We start from the raw sequence: 21156 nt of genomic DNA, 5'->3' as shown, positions 1-21156 counted from the left end.
GTTTATACTGTGCACACTAACCATGATTCTCCTGTTTCCTTTTGGACATCCATGCTAAGCAGACTTGCGAGTAGAAGGCTTGTTCAGAGTACCAGGCAACAGTGTCCGACAGCAGCTTTTGAGGGATGCTCTCAATAATGGAACCGATATTGACTTGGATTCAGGAGAGTTTCACTCAAATGATGTTGCCACGCTGCTGAAGATGTTTCTAGGAGAGTTACCAGAGCCTCTGCTGACCCATAAACATTTCCATGTACACCTCAAAATTGCTGGTGGGTATAAGAAATAAGAAAGGTGAAAATATTTTTTCAATTTAGTGAAGTCCTTTGTGATCTCCTATTGTTTGTTACTCACTGTGGTGCTGATGCTGCCTCAGACTTCATGGTCCTGATGTACTTATAAATCTTGGCTAGTTAAGTTTGATTTGATCAATTGTCTTCTTCCTCTTCATTCTTCTCCTTTTAAAACATTGTTTTTTTAATTACAAGTATTCAGTGTGTTCATGTGTACATGACATGACATGCATGTGGCGGTCAGAGGACAATTTTTGGGAATTAGTTCTCTCCTACCATGTGGTCTTGAAGATTCATCTCAGGTCACCAGACTTGGCAGCAAGTATCTTTACCTTCTGAGACATTTCACTGACTTTAAATATTTTCCTTTTAAAAAATATTTTTTAAAGTTTTATTTATTTTTACTTTAGATGTGTGGGTGTTTTGTCTGCAAGAGCAACAAAGTGCTCTTAACCTCTGAGTCATCTAAATTCCCTTAAATGTTTTTGATAAATTTCCTGTTGATTTTCGTATCTCAGATGTAGTCCACCATAATACTTAGAACATTTTAATTGCTCAATAAAAGTGTGCCTTCCCATGGGGTTGGGTGTGTCACTGGGTTTATACCTTTCAGATGGTTGCTGGTTCTGTGCTTTTGCCTTGGTTTGGAGGTTTTTCAGGTATTTCCATGCCTAAATTGAGGTCACCTCTGCCTTTGCAAGCTCTTCTTTTAAAAGCATTATTATTTGCTTATGGAGTAGGCAGTCTACCCTCATGATCAATATGGAAAATCTTCTTTCTCACCCTGTTCCCTAGCACCAGTTCCTTCCAGAGGCAACCAGTGCTGTGATATCTAATGTAGTCTTCCAGAGGTGTTTTGTGCACTATGTATATATATTCTTTTCTTCCTCTGTTTATGTAAAGGCAGAATATTACACACATTATTCTGTGTTTGCTTTTTCACTTACTGTATCTTGGAGACTGTTCTATTCTTAGCTCATAGTTTTTTCATTCTTTGTGTCTATGTGGTAGAGAATTTATTCTTAAATTGCACAACTATTATGCTACAGTAGGCTCTAAGTGCACACAGTGTCAAAATCCATGTGTAGTTTTCCACCCATGGCATTTCTTTTCTCTCTTCCCACCCCTTTCCTCCACCCTTCACCTTCTCTGCCTCCCTCTCTCTTTCCTTTTCTTCCTCTCTTTTTCACTACCCCCCTCTGTGAGATAAATGCTCTTAACCTCTGAACTCTCTCCAACCCTTCAGCTGAGACTTTAAAAGTCACATTCACTGGTGATTTTGATAATACAAATGAGGATACATTACTAATATGCATGGAATTTTGCAGTTATATTTCAGAGGAATAAAGTTTTAGATCCTTAAAAAAGATTGGAAAGTATAAATGTTATGTTATGTGTTTGTTTTATTTGCCTTTCTTTTGCGCTCTTCATTTGGTCCATTATCTGGCATCCTCCACTGTGCTGCCCAGTGACTCACTGCTCTTAAGAACATATGAAGGTGTGGCACAGTTGGAGAGTCATCCTGTGCATGATTCCCTCTGGCTTATCCTTTAGCCACAACCTATCTGACTAGGGAAGAGAAGAAGGGCTGACATTGTCAGAGGTGTGTGTGGACCTCTTGATTTTAATTCTGTTGGGTATTGCTGAGACATAGCTATAACTAACTTTTTGAGGCACTGCCCAAATGTTTTCCAAAGTGGTTACACTGGGGTTGGAGAGAGCTCAGTGGTCAGTGGTTGAGTACTGGCTGTTCTTCCAGAGGACCCTGGTTCGATTCCCAGCATCTACTTGGTGGCTTACACCTATCTGTAACTCCAGTTCCAGGGGATCTGATGTGCTCTTCTGACCTCAGTGGGCAGTGCACACACAAGGTGCACAGACATACATGCAGGCAAAAGACCCTTACAGATTTAAAAAAGACCCAAAGTTATTAGATCCTTTAATGCTCCTGCCTGCAGTAGAAGGTTTATTGCTCGTGTTCCAGTATTTGTATTGTCAGTACTTTTGTTCAGATCATCCTAGTAGATGTGAAGTGGTATCTTGTGGTTTTACTGATAGACGATCAAGCACGCTCAGGGACTGACCTCTTGTATGACATCTCCCTTCTTTCCTTTCTCTTCCTCCCCCTCCTTTCTTTTTTTTTAAAACTGACACAGCCTGCTACATTGCCTCAAACAATCCTTCTACCTCAGCCTCCCAAGTAGCTAGAACTATAGGTGTGTGTCACTGTGCCTGGCTTGTGTATGTTATTTTCTTGGAAGGGATGTCTATTCAGTTTGGTTTTTTTCTTTTGAGATAAGGTGCCATTATATGATTTAGGCTGCCTCTCAGCCTCTTGAGTGCTAGGCACATGAGTATACATCATCACACCTAACCTTCTACTTAAATCTTTCCCACATTTTAAAATCGGATTGTCTTTAGTTATTGAATTAGAGTGACTTTATTTTTTTGTGTTTTGTGTTTTCTTTCTTGTGGTGCCAGGGCTCATGCTCTGCCTGCTAACATGTTCATAGTCACACAGGAAATACTTTGCAAAGCCCATTGCCTATTTTCTTTTCTTTTTATAGTATTGGTATTTGAATCTAGTACCTTCCTAAGGTATTAGCAGTTTTGAATTTCCTTTTTGATTGATTCTTTTATTCCTTCTCTTTCTTTAGTGGAACTTAGTGGGAAATAATAATAATATCATTGACTTTTCTTGATGGTCATTCCTTCCTTTTCAATAATTTTTTTTTTCAAGATTTGATGCAGTTTGATGATAAAGGAAATAAGACCAACGTACCTGACAAGGAGCGACAGATTGAGGCCCTGCAGCTGCTTTTCCTCATCCTCCCTCCAGCCAATCGTAACTTGCTCAAGTTACTGCTTGATCTCCTGTATCAAACAGCGAAGAAGCAAGACAAGAATAAGATGTCTGCCTATAACCTTGCCCTTATGTTTGCACCTCATGTCCTGTGGCCCAAAAATGTTAGTATTGAGGGAAAGATCTTCAGGGCTTGGTTTTCTCAGGCTGGGCCCCTCCTGTGGTTGTACATTGGTGAGATTATCAAGGATCCAAGGTCCAGCCTTCATATTTATGATGTTAGAAGCTTAGGAGTCATCAAAGCTGAGGGGCCTGGTTCCTGTAACCTCACTGATAAGTCAGTCTCTAGTAATCCTGCATGACCACTTCTTTCTGGAATATTCTTTTTTTTTTTTTTGTTTGTTTTTCGAGACAGGGTTTCTCTGTGGCTTTGGAGCCTGTCCTGGAACTAGCTCTTGTAGACCAGGTTGTTTCTGGAATATTCTAGCTGCTAAAGAAGCTAGAATTATTTTTGACTAGAGAGTGTGAATCCCATCTTAATAGGGATGCTCCTTGGCAAATCAAATTGATTTCTAACGATTGAAGGATTAATACAAGTTAATTTCCAAAGGTTTAGAATAAAGTAGTGTGATTGTGTGAGATTATATTCTGAGCTGACAGAGCAGTCTAACCTGTCCCAGCTGTTTTACTCCCATATATTCAGTTTTCTTTTATAAAGCTAAATGTGCTTCTTACTGGGGCCATGGCTTCCTTAGTGGCTTACATTTTAAAGAAGGTTGTTAAACAAACAACACATGAACACATGAAGCTCAGGTTCCCTTACCTTTACAAAATAGGCTTTGATGGGAGATGAGATTATGAGTAGCTTACCTGGGTTGGAAACCACAACCTGGATAGATTTGTTACCAGTATCTTTGTCCTTTCTGTGTAAAGTGGGCATGGAGTAGCTGTTACCAGTTACCTCATAAGTTGTTAGAAAAATAATAGCAATAGATTGTTATAGTGACTTTGGGAGGGTTTGAGAGTACAAGAAATAAGGAGTCCAGGTGGTGGGGTGGTGGTGGTGGTGGTGGAGTGGTGTGGCATATGTTTGTGATCCCAGCATGTGATAGGTGTCAGAGGTAAGCAGGTCTCCATGAGTTTGAGGCCAGTCTGGTCTACAAAGCAAGTTCCAGGACAGCCAGAGCTATTACACAGAGAAACCCTGTCTTGAAAAACCAAAGCCAACCAACCAACCAAACAAACAAAAATAAGGAAGGAAAAGTTAAGAGAGAGATTGTGTGTAACATTTTATCTTAGTAAGTAACAAGTCAAAATGAATGGACTACTCTGAGCTAGGAAAAGCCTGAGCCGGTTAATGAGGAACAGATGCACTGACATTTATCCACATTAGGGATCTCCAGTCTCATTGTAAAGGCTTTTGAATTAGCTAACCAAGTTCTAGAGGCCAGGGCGTGAGGCTTATCATCAGAGCAAGTGCTATAGCCTGGGTCTGACCCCTCCCAAACAACCAACCAATGGAGACAAAACTTCCAGTGCTATGGAAAAGAAACAAGCTGTGGTTAGAAAAAAAAGCATGTGAGGTTCCTTGGGAAGAGCAAACAGATAAAATAACAAGGGTGAAGGCATGGCATATACAGATGTTGTAGAAAGGTGTCAGCTCTAGTAGTGTTAGTAGCCTGTTCTCTGGATCTCTTCAGAGCCAGTGTCCTTGACGGCTGGAACAGACTCTCCTTTCTTCTGGGTGTGGTTTGAATCCTAGGTTAGATTTTCTGCTTAGGTGTCTGTGAGCAGAGTAGGAAATGAAGAAAACTTAAAGACTTTCTGATCACTTTAGGGACACATGTCTATGCTATTATGTCATTTCAAGTGACATGTCCTGGCGAACACTTCCCAGTTCTTAATGCCCTTTGTTTGGTCTCTTCCCACTGACTAGGTCACTGCAAATGACCTTCAGGAGAATATCACCAAGTTAAATACTGGGATGGCTTTTATGATCAAACACTCCCAGAAGCTTTTTAAGGTAGGTAAGGCATGGCATTTGGCTGGTAACAGGACAAGGAAGGTGGCAGAGTGGGATCCTGGATGAGAGGTGCTGTTTGAGATCGTGAAGCAGAATGGATAGTGGGGAGGGCTAGAAATAGGAGCCAAGTCTTCTCTGTCCTCTGGCTAACTGGCTTTCTTCACCGAAGGAAGCACAAGCTGGTGGTTGCCTAGTCTTATCTTGCCTGCCTACCCAGGTTCTGTGGGTTTGACAGCACCTTTCATGATGTCTCAGCACCAGCAGGCGGGGTTTCTGAGGGATAAGTTTCTCAAGAACTTCTTATGTCTTTTGTAGATTTCATGGGTTTAGTTCATTACACAAAAGCCACATGTGCTAAACTTTGAAAGTAAAGTCCTCTACTTTGGTCTCCTGCTGAGCATCTGAGCTGCAATGTCTGAGTTTCCTAAAGGCTCCCTACTTCAGGGAGAGGATCCCAACTGTCCTCAAGATAAAATCTTTGCTCACGCTGACCCACTGCTGTTGCTAAGCATTCAGGAATGGTTGTTAGAGTGTACCTCTTTTTTTCCTTTTTTTTTTTTTTTTTGATTTTTATTGAGCTCTACATTTTTCTCTGCTCCCCTCCCTGCCTCTCCCCTCCCCATTTAGCCCTTTCCCAAGGTCCCCATGCTCCCAATTTACTCAGAAGACCTTGTCTTTTTCTACTTCCCATGTAGATTAGATCTATATATGTTTCTCTTAGTGTCCTCATTGTTGTCTAAGTTCTCTGGAATTGTGGTCTGTAGGCTGGTTTTCTTTGCTTTATGTTTAAAAACCGGCTGGGCGGTGGTGGCGCACGCCTTTAATCCCAGCACTCGGGAGGCAGAGGCAGGAGGATCTCTGTGAGTTCGAGACCAGCCTGGTCTACAAGAGCTAGTTCCAGGACAGGCTCCAAAACCACAGAGAAACCCTGTCTCGAAAAGCCAAAAAAAAAAAAACAAAAAACAAAACAAAAAAAAAACAAACCAACATATGTTTAAAAACCTATGAGTGAGCACAAGTGTTTGACTGTGCACAGTGCTCTACCATTAGATAATGTTAGGATTCTTTTCTGTTGCCTAAAGAATTGTAGTCATATTAATCACTGAGCCCTGTTTGTTTGTTTGTTTATTTATTTATTATGTTCTTCTCAGGCTCCTGCTTATATTCGGGAATGTGCCAGACTGTACTATCTGGGCTCCAGAACTCAAGTGTCAAAGGTAAGAACAGGAAACTGGTCTTCAAACAAGGGAAGGATTAAGATTAGTGAAGTTTTTAAACAAAGCGTAACATCATCATTAAATCAGTGCTTTTATGTTACAGTTCAAACTTACCTAATCATTTGTTTTAGCAGGGGCCAAGACTAAGAAGACAGTTGTGGAATTAAAATGCCCCTATGTATAATATACTTGCTTGCTTGCTTTCAGAGGTCCTTAATAGTGGATGATATTTTCTACATAAATGTCACAGCATAGATCATAGGTTAAAGTTTTCTGTAAAATCCATTATATTTTTATAGCCTATGATCTAAGCAACCTGTAAATATCAAGTACATTATAGTAACAAAGGTCCAGTATTACGTAATTCATTCTTTTTTAAAATTTTAATTTAATTAAAATATTTTTTTTATGTGTGTGTAAGTTTACCACTTGTGTGCAGTAGCTTATGAAATTCAGAAGGTGATGTTGGATCCTCTGGAACTTGAGTTACAAGTGGTTGTGAGCTGCCATATGTGTTCTAGGATTAAAATCTGGGTGCTCGGGAAGAGTAGACAGTGTTTTAAACTGCTAAACCATCTCAGCAACCCTGATTTAAATTTATTTATTGGTTTGTTTGTTTATTTCTTTGTGTGTGTGTATGTTTGTGTGGTGGTGGTGGTAGTGGTGGTAGGTCTTGGTTTAAGCTCAGGGTTTCTCAGTGTGGTCTTGGCTGTCTTAGGACTGACTGGCTATATAGAACAAACTGGCCTTGAACTCAAAGAGATCTCCTTGCCTCTAACTCCTAAGTGCTGAGACTAAAGGCATATGTCACCATGCCCAGCTTTTAATTTTTACTTATGTGTATGGGTATGTGCATGGGATATCCATCCCATATCTAGTTCTATATAATTCATTGTTATTCAAGTTCATTGGTATGGTTAAACTGTCAAGTAGTTAAAAGATTTGAGTAGTTAAAAGATTTGTCACTAGAGAGGTGACACATGCTTGCGCACACACATACACACACGCATACACACACACACACAATTTTTCTCACTCTCAATAAGAGGGAGAAAAAATGTATTCTAGATTGCTTTATGTTGCTGTGATAAACACTATGATCAAGTCAGCTTAGGGGAGAAAAGGGTTTATTTCATCTTATATTTCCAGGTCACAATCCATCCTGACAGAAGTCAGGCCAGTAGCTTAAACAGAAACCTGAAGTGGAACCCATGGATGAATGCTGCTTCCTGCCTAGCTAGCTTTCTTGGATAGTCTAGGCTCACCTGCCTAGAGATGCTGCCCCCTATAGTGGAGCTGGGCCTTCCCACATCAGTTATCAATTAGGATATGGCCACAGGCCAGTCTGATTAAGGCAATTGCTCAGTGGAGGTTTCCTCTTCCCAGGTGACTGTTGGTTGTGTCAAGTTGACAATGAAAGTTAGCCAGCAACATTTGAGAACAAATGAGTTTAGAGAAATATATTATGCTTGTGACAGAAAGTTATGTAAGAGTATTGAGCTGAAGCAGTGAGAAGCTGAGAAAGGCCTGCCAGCACCTGACTGACTTGTATTTAACCTGTGTTAGAGACTTAGAGACTGTGTTTTATGCTGTGTTTTCTACTCCTAATTCTTTTTCTCATCCAGCAAATATTTGGTGTGACTAAGAAACAGCATTTTTCTAAATAAATAAATCTACGAAAAAGATTTATTTATTTTATGTGCATTGATATTTTGCCAGTATGCATGTCTGTGTGAGGGTGTCAGATCCCCTGGAACTGGAGTTGCACACAGTTGTGAGTTGCCATGTGGATGCTGGGAATTGAACCAGGGTCCTCTGAAAGAGTAGTCAGTACTCTTAACCTCTGAGCCATCTCTCCAGCCTCAGGAACATTTTAAAAACTAGTTTAACTAGAGTGTTGTTTTCCTTGGAGAACTGTAGCTTTTATTCTTCTTACTACTTCCATGTAGTTTGTATGGAAATGAGTTTGAGCAAAGGCACAATAGCCATGGGCTCTAGGGTAGGTTTATCACTTAAATGTCTAGATGAAGTTAACTTTCACCTTAGGTTTTTGTTTGTTTGTTTGTATATTGTTATTGTTCTGTCTGCTGGGACTAATACTTTAGAGTTTACCTATTGGATAGCAACAAGGATTACTTGAGATTAAAAAGTGTTTTGAAAACTGAAATCAAACAGCTATAATTCTCTATGGCAATATTCTAAATGCATGTTGATTTTCTGGGCAGATAATGGAAGTAGATTATTCAGAGGCCTTTATTAATCGTTTTTCCTTTATCTGGTAATTGTGTTAGGATTTTCCTTGTTCCTGGATATAGTAGCATGCCATGTTTCCATTTCCCACTTCTTTTGATCAAGGTTATTGTAAGAACCCAAAACAAAGCCAGTAGGATGTATTAATTTTTTTTTTTATAAATTTTTCTGTAGGATGATCTTGATTTGACAACCTCATGTCATGCCATGTCCTTCCAGCTGTCAAGATCTCAGAAACGGAATAGGGTAGATTCTTGTTCTCAGCAGGAGGAGACCCAGCAACATACAGAAGAGGCTCTGAAAGAACTCTTTCAACATGTTCATAACATGCCAGACTCAACAAAGAAGAAACAACTTATTCGACAGGTGCCTGGATGCAGGGAAATTGGGTGGGCTCTAGGAGTCACCAGAGAGCACAGCTAAGAATCTCACTGAGGTTTCACTCTCATGTGGAGCAAGCTTTGGCTCAGCTAAAATAGCAGGCTTGTCCATGGAATCACAGTGTACTCCTGTTCTGGAGGGAGGTGTGGAAGTACTTGACTTTCTGCAGTTAACTGTGCTTAGAATATCTGTAATTTTGGTATGTACTAAATTTGCTTGGAGAGAACCAGTGTAAGACTTTAAGACAATCCTGAAGCCATTTTTGACAATTCTGAATCCTCTCGGCCTCTGTGCCATAGTGCTTCCCCTCCTCCCCTGGGAACCAAGGACCTAACAGCTACACTCGCACGTACTCAGTTCCTGAACAATTACTCATATATGTATGTTTTGGTTCGGTCCCCTGGGAAATGGGGTCAAAATGACCTCTTACCTCATCTGATCTGGCAACAGCTCTCCAGTCAATTATTGGTAATAGCCTTTTCAAAATAAGCCAATCAGAATAGTCAAAGAACAATCCCCCTTGCTTCTGTGGCCCCTTTAAAAGTAGACTGTACCAGCTATTCAAGGTCCCTCGGCTTCCCGAATGCTGGGGGACCCTGTCATGACAGAATTAATAAAATCCTCATGCTTTTGCATTGGCTGTGGTGTGTGAGATGGTCTCTGAGGGCGACTCCTCGGTGTTTGGACGCTAGAGTCCAACATTTGGTTCCCTGACTGGGAATCGAGTCGCTCCCAGACACACTCTAGACCCAGTTGGAGGTATAAAGAAACAAGCTCATTTTTATGTCTGTCTGTTTGTGTTTCTGTTTCTGTGTAATTATAAATCAGTAACTTGAGAATTGTACTTGCGCAGGGTCTGTATTGAAACAGGACTAAGGAAGGAGGCAGATGTGTCCTGAGATCCCTTGCCCTAGCCCTGAAAGACGTTTCATGGGCATTTATGGGAGGGAGGGGCGGCCAGCAGGGGAGATGTGATCCTCCATCTGTATTTTTGGATCTGTTGCCGCACAGCTTCTGATTTTGAGTCTATGTCTGTCTTTTTGTTCTTGTGTATTTTCAGTTCTACACCAGAGTGATGGTGAGAGCACCAGCTTCTGGTTTTGAGTTTGTTGTCTGTCTCTTTGTATTTTTGTTTTTGTATGTCGGTTTGTCTTTGTTAAAATCCACCTGCAGGAATTCAGAACCTGGCACTGGCCCCCTGGCCATCATCAGTTTCCCTGATTCCGAAAGCAGCCCCACTGCTGGAGGAGGTGATGGCTGCCCCTCCCCAAGCCCTTTGTCTTCTCTCTTTCCTGTACAGGAGCAAAAGAAACCCAAAATCCAGGCACCTCTGGTTCTTCCTGATATCCAGCCGTAGTAGCTAACATGCATGTGTTACACTTGTAAAAGTGGAGAAGATGGGCATAATGGTGTGTGCGTGCACACACACACAAACATACACCCCCCAAATAATGAATGAGAGCTTTGGCTTAAGACTATACACTAACTTGACTCTTCCCCTTTTCTTCTGGAGATGCCGCTACAGAGATTCCTCTGACAGCACTGGAAGTCTGCATTCAGTCTTTTTCCCTTCACAGCAGCACTGGCAGACAAGTGTGAACTCGAGTTAGAGAGCTTTAATACCTTTGGAACATTCTTAGGACTGTAGCTCAGTTGGTAGAGTGCTTGCTCTACATTCACGAGGTCCTGGGATGGATCCCTGACACCTCATAAACTGGGAATAGCCTTCTAGTTTTATAATGTCGTGACTTGGAAGATGGAGGCAGGAAGATTAGGAGTTGAAGGTCATCCTTGGCCATATAGAGAGTTGAGGCCAGCCTCTGCTACATGAGATTCTATCCTAAAGCTAAATCCTGACTCAGTTGTTAAACTGAGGACTGTCATGGATTGTGCTAGTAACTTTCTATTTCCAAGGTAATTGATGCAGAATAATTCTGATTTACTGTCAGGTCTTAGACGAGTTCATAAATCTTCTGGATCTTGGTTTTCTATCTGTAAACAGAGATAATGAATGTCGCTTCTGCTTTTGTGATTGCTTATCAACCTGCTTTCTCCATCTAAACAGACTCTTTGGCTCTGGGTTTCTACATTCAGCTGTTACTTGCCCTAGACTGTCACTTCTTGAAGGGACAATATTAATAAAATGTACTGTGTATTTTCTTGTAGTTCCATAAGCAGTCTTTGACTCAAACACCAGGGCGAGAGCCTTCTACTCCCAGAGTCCAGAAGAGAGCCCGTTCACGCTCCTTTAGTGGGCTTATTAAGGTGAGCCTGCTGTGCTACTGCTATCCACATTGATTCTCAGGAAATTTATGTCTTATTTTCTTGTGCACAAAGTGCTTAATTCTATTCCTTGGAGTTCTATAAATGGTTAATTGGTGAGGGGACAGAGTTTGGGAAGGTTTTTTTCCAAAGCATTTTACTGTGTCACCAATGAAAGGAATTCTATAGGAACTCTGTAGAGAAAGCAGCAACAGCCTGCTCTTCCTCCCTGTGTCTAAGGATGGGAATCTGGCTTCCTGCTTCACACTTTATCTCCCCACCCACCCCCCCATAGGGTTTCTCTGTGTCACAGCCCTGGCCATCCTGGAATCCCTCTGTAGACCAGGCTGTCCTTGCACCTGCCTGTACCTCGGGAGTGCTGGGATTAAAGGTGTGTGCCACCACTACTGCTCAGCCACACTATACACTTCTTTATGCAGTTTGCTGCATGTGTGGGGAAGTGAGCAAGCTGAGGACTAAGGAAATTGTTGGACAAATGGATTTTCTAATACCTCAGTGGATTTTGATATCTTTAATTTTGGTGAAATTAATGATTTCATTGCTGTTTTAGTCTCTTTCCATGCATCAGAATTATTAGAAATCTTGTTTTTAGAACAAATAGAAAATATATTTCTGTGTTGTTGCTGCTGTCCCCGTGTGCAGACGACTGAACATGAGTGCAGTTAGTGAATGTTGCCATCAGGTGGCAGTAGGTGATTTGGTCACAGAGCTCTATTTCCATGCCTAACTAAAGCTGCTAATCCAGAGCGACTAGCTCTATTCTTACTTCTACTTTTCTTGAAAAATTGTTTTAACATTGTTAAAGTATATAATTCTACAAATATCAAGGAGCCTTTTGACTAAAACCTAACATTTTTTTCTCTAACAAATGTATGCTTTTTAATTTTCTCCCCTTTTTGCTGGTCCTTAGCAGTTGCAATTTCATTTAGCCCTCCTTTTGATCCTTTTTATATTTTGCAGAGGTCTAGAATCCATTCTCCATCCTCACAGATGGGCCAGTGGCCTGTGGGATGTGACACTTGCTGCTGGCCAGTTTCCTTTGCTCTCCACAATGGAGTGAGAAGGCAGCTTGTGGGATAGGAGACAGCGTTTGCACGTCACCTCTCTGGTCAGGAGATAATATCCAGAAAATAGAAGGAACTTGTATAGCTCAGGATTGCTGAAAATCTAAGCTCATTATAAAACAGGCAAATAACCTGAATAGACATTTCTCTCTAGACACACACATGACCAAGAAAGACAGGAGAAGCTGCTCGTCTTTTTTTTTTTTTTTTTTTTTTTTTTTTTTTTAGTTTTTTGAGACAAGGTTTCTCTGTGGCTTTGGAGCCTGTCCTGGAACTAGCTCTTGTAGACCAGGCTGGACTCGAACTCACAGAGATCCGCCTGCCTCTGCCTCCTGAGTGCTGGGATTAAAGGCGTGCGCCACCACCGCCCGGCACCGCTCATCTTCATAATCATTTAGGGCATGTAAAGCAAACCCACAGTGCTGTGCACTTCATACCCAGGATGACTGCTGCCCCAAACAAAGTCAAAAATGTTGATGAGGATGTAGGGAAATAAAAACCCTGTACACTACTGCTAGGAATATAAAGTGGCAAACCTGTTGGGGGAAACAGTACGACAGTCTCGGGAAATCAACAGCAGAATTACTTCTTGATCCAGCAATTTCAAATCTGTGTATATACCAATGAATTGAAAGCAGGGTCTGGGGAGTTATCTGTATGCCAGTGTTCGCGGAAGCATCATTTACAGTGGCCACAAGCGAAAGCAGGCTCACTGTCCATTGAAGGACTGAAGATGCAAAGTGTAGAGAGAGTGGAAGGTTGTTTATCCTTAGACTGGAAGGAGAGTCTGGTGCACTCCTCACTGTGCTGGGCCCTGAATTACATAAGCCAGTCACTAAAGGCCGAATGCTGTACAGTTCTGCTGATTTGAGGTACTAAAGTGGTCAAGTCATGGAGACAGGAAATGATTTGTGACTACCTGTGGCCAGAGGTAAAGAGGGAATGAGGCGCTATCTTTTGTCTAGGAGGAATAGTGTGCGAATGGGTGAGCTGGCTGTGTTTTATGGCACTGTGACTGTAGTAATGCCACTGAAATGGGTAAGGTCGTAAACTTGATTGTAGTTCTTTTTGAGACAGGGTATTGGTAGTTATTGCTTGAAATGTAGGTGTTGTTATTGGCTATTGCTTACTTCTTTACTAAGGGAGTACTTGAACTTCATAAGTTATTAAGATAAAACACTTTAGAACATGATTTTTCCTTTTTCTTTTTTTGGTGGCATTATCAGCTGGATTCAGGGCCTCATACATGTGAGGAAGCTCTCTGTCATTGAGCTACACTCCAAGCCCAGGACAGCTTTAAACACAGATGTTATACTAGCAAATTTTATAAAACAGAGGTGCAAGGTGTTTTCATTATAAATGAAGAGACTCAGTAGTTGCTCAGTAGCTCTGCAGTGAAGTTTATCTCCTAACCAGAGAGGTGATGTGCAAACGCTGTCTCCTGTCCCACAATCTGCCTTTTCACTCCATTGTGGAGAGCAAAGGAAACTGGCCAGCAGCAAGTGTCACGTCCCACAGGCCACTGGCCCATTCATGAGGATGGAGAATGGATTCTAGACCTCTATACATTTTTATTTGTGAGTGGTATTGGGGTGTTGCACATGATAGATCCAACTCAGAGTGCCCTTTTGAAAATTCCCTGGAAGCTTTATAGTTAATCTGTGGATCCTGGCATTCCCAGTTCAGCATCCTCAGGTGATTCCTTCCCTCTGAAGGCCTTATTTTTCTAGAGTGTGTGTGTGTGTGTGTGCGCGCGTGCATGTGCACACATGCACTTTAGCTATTTGGTTTCTTTTAAAAAATAGCTATTTAATATTTAATAATCTTTTAAAAATTAAAACTTTGGAGGCTAGAGAGATGGCTCAGCAGATAAGAGAACTGCTGCACTTCCAGAGGACCAGAGCTCAGTTCCCAGCACCCACCTTGGTCAGTTTTCCACTGCCAACAATGCCAGCTTCAGGGCATCTGATGTTGCTGCCCTCTGCAGGCTGAGAGCTCACATGTGCGTGTGCATGCACACACACCAATAAAAATAAAAGAAAGTCTAAAAAATATTAAGACTTGTAGAAATTTGCTTTTTTCTAGTTTTACAGAGGTGTGTCTGGTAGTGGGTTCTGCATCAGCCTTATTTTAGAAGAAGGTTTTCCTCTGGGGTATGTCATGTAAATAACCGATCACATCAGACTATTCTGAACCCCGCTGTTGATAGTTATAATGTAGAGTTTAATACTTTAGTTTTTTAGTTCTGTTTAGTATTTTTTTTTCCTTTGGTGCTTTAGTTTTGATGATATTCTTGTTTTGAAATTCAGATTTCTTCTTCGGGCAAGAAGGGGGCTTCTCTAAGATAGAGTTGTTACCATGAGCTGCACTGAACACCTTATATTCTTACTGTGGGTCAGTGGTCATGTGACCTCCCCCCCCCCCCGAGAAGGCCTGGGGCCTTTTATGGCTGTATTAGAAACTCTTAGAATAACTTCTGGACATTTACTAGTCATGTGTGAGGAAGGACAGAGAAGCAGAATCCTAGAGGACCCAGTCTGTAGTTCCCTTAGTGGGGAGAGGAAGGGACCCTTAACAGCTGCTAGAGAGAAACATTTTCCACAAGCCCCACACCTCCAAAAAAGCTCAACCCTCAAGAGTGACTGGTAGTTCTTTCAAGCTCACAGGTATATTAGCTAATATTAGGTAGGTTAAATCACCCAGAGAGACAGTTCTCATTGTTTGCTATATGTCTTCCATTCCTTTGTATGACATGGCTTGAGTCTGTGCTGAAGTTACCAGGATTTTTTTTTTAATTGAGGAAGTTGTAGTTTTGAAGATCATTACAGCTACAAAAGAGTAAATGCTCATGAACAAAATATTTTCTGTTTCTAAATCAGCGCAAAGTCCTGGGCAATCAGATGATGTCAGAAAAGAAAAACAAGTCCCCTACTCCAGAGGCTGTGGCCATGGGTGAACGGAAGAGAGTCAGCAAAGAAAATATGAGCTTGGTAAGAACACATTCTTTCCCTGTCCTTTTGTGGAAAGGAGGAGGCTAGCAGGCTGGCGCTTGTTCTATTATGAGTCTCTGGCTCTGTCAGTAGTGCTTAGGGCCTTTTCTGTAGGCTTTCACCAAATCATTTGATATGTCTGTCTTTCTTTCTTTCTTTCTTTCTTTCTTCCTTCCTTCCTTCCTTCCTTTTTCTTTCTTTCTTTCTTTCTTTCTTTCTTTCTTTCTTTCTTTCTTCCTTCCTTCCTTCCTTCCTTCCTTCCTTCCTTCCTTCCTTCCTTTCTTTCTTTCTTTCTTTCTTTCTTTCTTTCTTTCTTTCTTTCTTTCTTTCGAGACAAGGTTTCTCTGTAGCTTTGTGCCTGTCCTAGAACTAGCTCTTGTAGACCAGGCTGACCACGAACTCACAGAGATCCGCCTGCTGGGATTAAAGGTGTATGCCACCACTGCCCAGCCACTTGATATGTTTTGAGTTCAAGAAAGATATAGCATGTGTATTATTTTTTTTTAAATATTTATTTATTTGTTATGTATACAATATTCTATCTGTGTGTATGCCTGCAGGCCAGAAGAGGGCACCAGACCTTATTACAGATGGTTGTGAGCCACCATGTGGTTGCTGGGAATTGAACTCAGGACCTTTGGAAGAGCAGGCAGTGCTCTTAACCACTGAGCCATCTCTCCAGCCCTAGCATGTGTATTATTAATGTGTGTTTTGATGCTATGATAAACACTGACCAAAACTCAGGAAACAGAGGGTTTATTTATTTAGCTTACAGCGTACAGTCCATGATGGAGGGACGTCATTGCAGGAATGCAAAAGGCCATGGAGGAACACTGCATACTGGCTTGTCCCCATGGCTCTCTAAGTTTCTCTCTCTCTCTCCCTCTCTCTTCTTTTTTATGTAGAACCTAGGACTATCTGCTCAGGGAGACATCCCCACAGTGCCTGTAACCTTCTACATCAATCATTAATCAAGAAAATGCGCCTAGGCTATTTCATTAAGCTAAGAATAGCCAGTTAAGATTAGCGAGGTATACTTACGTCTCTGTAAAGAGGCCCTGATATCTGATCATTTAAGCCACTGTACAGTTTTCTCATTACAGTTCTTTTCTGGCTCTCCAACTGTCACAATGACACCAACAAGATTGAAATGGTCTGAGGGGAAGAAAGAGGGGAGAAAAGGTAATTGTTGTGGTTGTCCTCTGCTCTTACTGAAAGCATTCTTGTCTGTTTTCTATCAGCAGCGTTTCTTGTTTGGAATGGCTAAGGTGCTGTAACTGTAGTCAGAGGGAATTTGGATGGTTATTCTACTTAGCACTGCCCTTAGGTACTGAGGGACTGTTTCAAATACAGACCTACTGGACAGACAGGACCCACACATCAATATATGTTAAACCGAGTGGGATAAGTACAAATGCTGTGTGAGGCTGAGAACGGCCATGCTGAGAGTCCACTCAAGTCACCTTGCTCTTATGTGCAGACTTTAGACCTGGTCACCAAAGTTTTTCTTTTCTTTCTTTCTTTAAGACAGGGTTTCTTTGTATTTCCTTGGCTGTCCTGGAACTCACTCTGTAGACCAGGCTGGCCTTGAATTCAGAGATCCACCTGCCTCTGCCTCCCAAGTGCTGGGATTAAAGGTATGCACTACCACCGCCCAGCTTTTCTTCCTTTTCTGAGACATGATTTCTTTCTTTCTTTTTTAAAAAATTTTATTGATTTTTTTTTATTGTGCTCTACATTTTTCTCTGCTCCCCTCCCTGCTTCTCCTCTCCCCTTCAACCCTCTCCCAAGGTCCCCATGCTCCCAATTTACTCAGGAGATCTGAGACATGATTTCTTTTAGGTTTTCCAGGTTGGTCTTAAGCTTATGATCTTCTTCTGCCCTCTGAGTAGCTGGGATTTTAGGCATTATATAGGATTGTATAGCACCACATCTGGCTTGTTTTTGGCTAATTGAATTAAGTTCTCCACTCTTCTCTCTTGCATTTTGCATCTTTAGCTCCTTGATCTGCTTTCACAGCTCATTCCCAAAAAGCATCTTTAGGTCTGAACTCTCTAGTCTCCTCACTTGCAATTCAGGGCCTGTCTGCCATGTATCTCTCTTATAGGACAATGGATACAATCCTAGCTGTTCTTGATACTGATGCTGAAATCACCTCCAGAAGAAGATAGTGCAGTGTCTTCTGTTTAGCAAAGGACTTCTTATTTTGGCCACTGTTGAAACTTTGGGTCATAATTCCTTGTGTGGAGCTGCCTTGTGCACTGGTGATATCTAGCAGCTTTGATTCAGCAGATGCTACTAGCATCCTGCCCTCAATTATAACTGAAAACTCCTCCAGTTATTACCAGGGTCCCTTCTGGATATGGGGGCAACATTATCCCACATGAAAACACATGATAGAGCCCCCACTCTTCAAGGGGCATTATTTTTAGTAGTCAAATCTTTCTAATTCTTTAAAGACCAGCTGAACCTTCCCTCCCTGTCCTCTTTGAGGCCTTGTCTGGCTAACTGAGCCGTTGAACTCTTATCAGCACTTCTAAAGTATGGGCACTGACTATGATTTATGGTATTTACTTCATCTGTATTGTCATATCTCTGCATCTGGTCTGAGGAGGCAAGGGTCAGATTTAAGAATATCAGTTAAAGTACCTGCCTAGAATATACAGTGCCCTGGGTTCAGCCCTAGTCCTGCGAACACATGTGCAAGCACACCCGACTGCCCTCAGTTCTTTTGCTCTTCTCTTTGTCTCAGTAGTGTCAGTGGCTTGCTGCTCTTGGTTTTAGTAAACGTTCTCTGGTGAGCAGGGCAGTGCTGGTAATAGTACAAGCTCCATGTTCACTTAGACTTGGGTCAGCTCTCCATGTTAGTGCTTGATAGCTTTCTATCCTGGGACAGGTTAGCTTCTGTGGGCTGCAGGTTCTGCATCTGTGAAATGACAGCGTACTACCTTCTCCATATAGGCAGCTGTTAGGATAGACGAGGCAATGTACACAGGAACTGGGGGCAACAGCCGTCATCATTCGTGCCCCTACTGAGTGATGACTGCTGCTGTCACTAAGAAGACGTAACAAACTGGGATTAGACCAAGCAGACTCGATGATGTTTACTTGGTGGAGGGTCACATTCTTGCATATTTAATCCTAAATGTAGAGAAAATTCTAAGTGTAGATTCTGTAGCTTTTAGATGGGGTATTTTTTTTTTAAAAAATGAATGTTTTAATTAATGCCTAATCCTCTTATTTCTGTTTTAACCTAGGATTCCTCTGAAGGGTCAGCTAGAGTTCCCCTGTTGTCTACAGTGAAGTTCTCTTCAGTGGGACAGGTGTTACTTTTGTTCCCAGTGAAGCTTGCAGCTTGCTCCCTGCATTTTGAATTGTGAAAGCCAATCAAACCATGACCAACTGATACCTCTAACCCACTCACTGGATGTCTCTGAAGCTGTGCCTCTGAGAGAATGCTCTGTTCTCTGTGTTTGTTTTTAATATGAGGAAGCTTACACAGTGCAGTAGGTGGGCAGCTATGCTTAATCAGTGTGCTGGGTCGGTTCTGTTTCTTCTTAAGAATAGGAAATTTTATGTTTAATAGCTAGTAATATGTTTTAAAAGCACTGTCAGTCTTAGTGGACTGTTATATATTAACTGGTATTTGGGACTTTTCTCTGTGTTGTTAGTAGTGAGGAAGTGACTGTTTATTTACTTGTTTTAAAAGCCATCGTTTAGATTCACAACCTACATGGATTTTAAGTTAAATGCCTTTGACCCCTTTTCATTTTGAGCTTGAGAAATCTCTGTATCTTATTATGTTCAAAGAATTTACAGCTTTCCTAGACATTCTATTATTTCTTATGTCTAATTTAGGGGATTTGACCTGGCAATGAAAAAGAATTCAATACAGTATATTTTAACAGATTTCAGCTACTGAACTGCACCCCCATGCCTCACTGTCTTCCCCTCAGTGATCTGAGAATGGTTGTGTGGTTGTTAACTTGCTTTCTGCATTAGTTTCCTCTCACCTGAATATCTCTGGTTCCACTGACACCTCTGTGGCAGACTCCTGGGGCTTGAGAAGAGCTACGAACTGATCCATAGAGCTTGCTGCAATCTGCATGTGGTAGAGACTCTGGAGTCATGCCTTGAGGGACTGGTTGGCCTTGGTAGGATCCTGTCACACATTCCTAAGTATCAAATATGCCACTCAACTGTCTCCTGAGAGCAGCTTGAAACCAGGAAAGACATACATAGCAGTCTCTGCAGGGCCCATATGGAATAGAAGAGCCCCCACAGGAGCAGTTGTGGTGTTCTCCCAGTCATCAAACAGTTGCTCTCTGCCCCTCTGTCAGGATGGGCACAGGAGCCACTGCCCAGTGAGCATCAGGTGGAAGGTGAGGATGTTGAGGTACAGGCTGACTCTGCAGAACTGTGCAACCATCCTCACCCCACTGTGGGGATCCAGGTACACAGCAAAATACGGTTTGCCAACTTAGTGATAGACAGTTGAAAATGCTGTGTTACTATTGAAATGAGAGCCACCTTCAGGGTAGCAGAGGCTGACTTTGTGTCTGTCTGTCAGCCTCTTCCATCCTATTCTGTTTATTCTGTTGCTGTAGTAGCAAACGTAAAGGGAAATGTGGTAATTGGCTTTCCTGCTGGATAGTTTGGGAACAGTGGAGGTGTTTAAGTTTCTTTCTCGAAAAGAGTTTAGGTCATCCTTAAAGATTTCATTAACAAGTTCATTTGTCTAGGTTTCTGTTTGACTCTTTTTGTTGTTACTAAGAAAAGGTTTATTATTTTTTTTAAATAAATTTCTTGTGTTAGGTATATAGTGAGGTCAAACAGAAATCCTTTTGTATTACCGAATAAAAGAAGCTCTTCCCAGCATGAAGCTTCCTTTAAGTGTGTTCCACCGTGTTGTACTGTGGCACTGGGCGGAGAGCCTGCAGGAGTTTGGCTCTGTTAGAGAGCGAGCGGGACCGAGGGGTCGAGTGTGAGCGATTGGGGTCTGGGGAGGTGCTGAGAGAGTTCACCCCATGCACATGCTCAATTGCTGGCCTCTTGGGCAGCTACCATGTGTATTTGGGAATGTGTATTTTATTTATTTATTGGCTTAGTTATTCTCTTGCTTTAAGGGTATTATAGGTCATTTTTTTTCTTCTGAAGCTGTGATCCAGTGCAGAATAAACTTGAGGAATAGCATAGACTCCTGTGTCTTGTACTATGTGGCTGTTCTAATCCTGTGGTGTCTTCTGGGAACCTCAGATAAAAGTTCCATCATTGCTCCGGAAGATTGCTGTTGCCCTTCTGACGGGGCGTACACTTGCTGTTTTTGAGCCAGTATTTAACTAAGGTTTTTAACATATATCTTTTTTTTGTTGTTGTTGTTTGGTTTTTTTTGTTGTTTTGTTTTGTTTTTTAGGCAGGGTTTCTCTATGTAGCCTTGACTGTCCTTAGAACTCGCTCTCTAGACCAGGATGGCCTTGACCTCAGAGTTCTCCTGCCTCTGCCGGGGATTAAAGAAAGGCACGGGGATTAAAGAAAGGCACGTGCCACTACTGTCCAGCTAACCTAACCTGTGTCTTAAAAGATGTTTGTTGTGTTTATTTTTTATTGTTGGAGCAGTCTCTTTGGAAGTACTTTTCCTTTCTTTTTGGGGTTAATTTTACCACAGGCTTTGACGTTGTGTCAACATAGGCTAGTATATTTGACAGAGGGCCGCAAGAATGAAGAGATAGATCATGTTGGATTTGGATCTGCACTGGGTGAATGAGTGGAGGCTGAGCCTTTATCTAATCTTTCACAGAAGTGTATTTTCTCACTGAGATTAATAATCAGGTTTGAACCTCCCCTTCCCCAAC

General features: G+C 41.7%; 1 protein-coding gene across 1 annotated transcript in view; it reads left to right on the top strand.

The window, feature by feature from the left end:
- Arhgap19 (Rho GTPase activating protein 19) overlaps positions 1-20233 on the top strand; it is a 44744-nt gene extending 24511 nt beyond the window's left edge. Inside the window, exons 4-12 of the mRNA XM_005352278.2 lie at positions 63-272; positions 3034-3260; positions 5033-5119; positions 6271-6336; positions 8761-8952; positions 11134-11232; positions 15194-15304; positions 16408-16486; positions 18562-20233. Coding sequence (XP_005352335.1) covers positions 63-272; positions 3034-3260; positions 5033-5119; positions 6271-6336; positions 8761-8952; positions 11134-11232; positions 15194-15304; positions 16408-16486; positions 18562-18572 — 1082 coding nt within the window. The 3' untranslated portion in view covers positions 18573-20233. The remainder of the gene's footprint in view (positions 1-62; positions 273-3033; positions 3261-5032; positions 5120-6270; positions 6337-8760; positions 8953-11133; positions 11233-15193; positions 15305-16407; positions 16487-18561) is intronic.
- The last annotated feature ends 923 nt before the right edge of the window (positions 20234-21156 follow it).

The sequence above is a fragment of the Microtus ochrogaster genome, chromosome 8 (assembly GCF_000317375.1).
Source record: "Microtus ochrogaster isolate Prairie Vole_2 chromosome 8, MicOch1.0, whole genome shotgun sequence".
NCBI classification, from domain to species: Eukaryota; Metazoa; Chordata; class Mammalia; order Rodentia; family Cricetidae; genus Microtus; species Microtus ochrogaster.
This window is presented reverse-complemented; position numbering and strand designations above follow the sequence as displayed.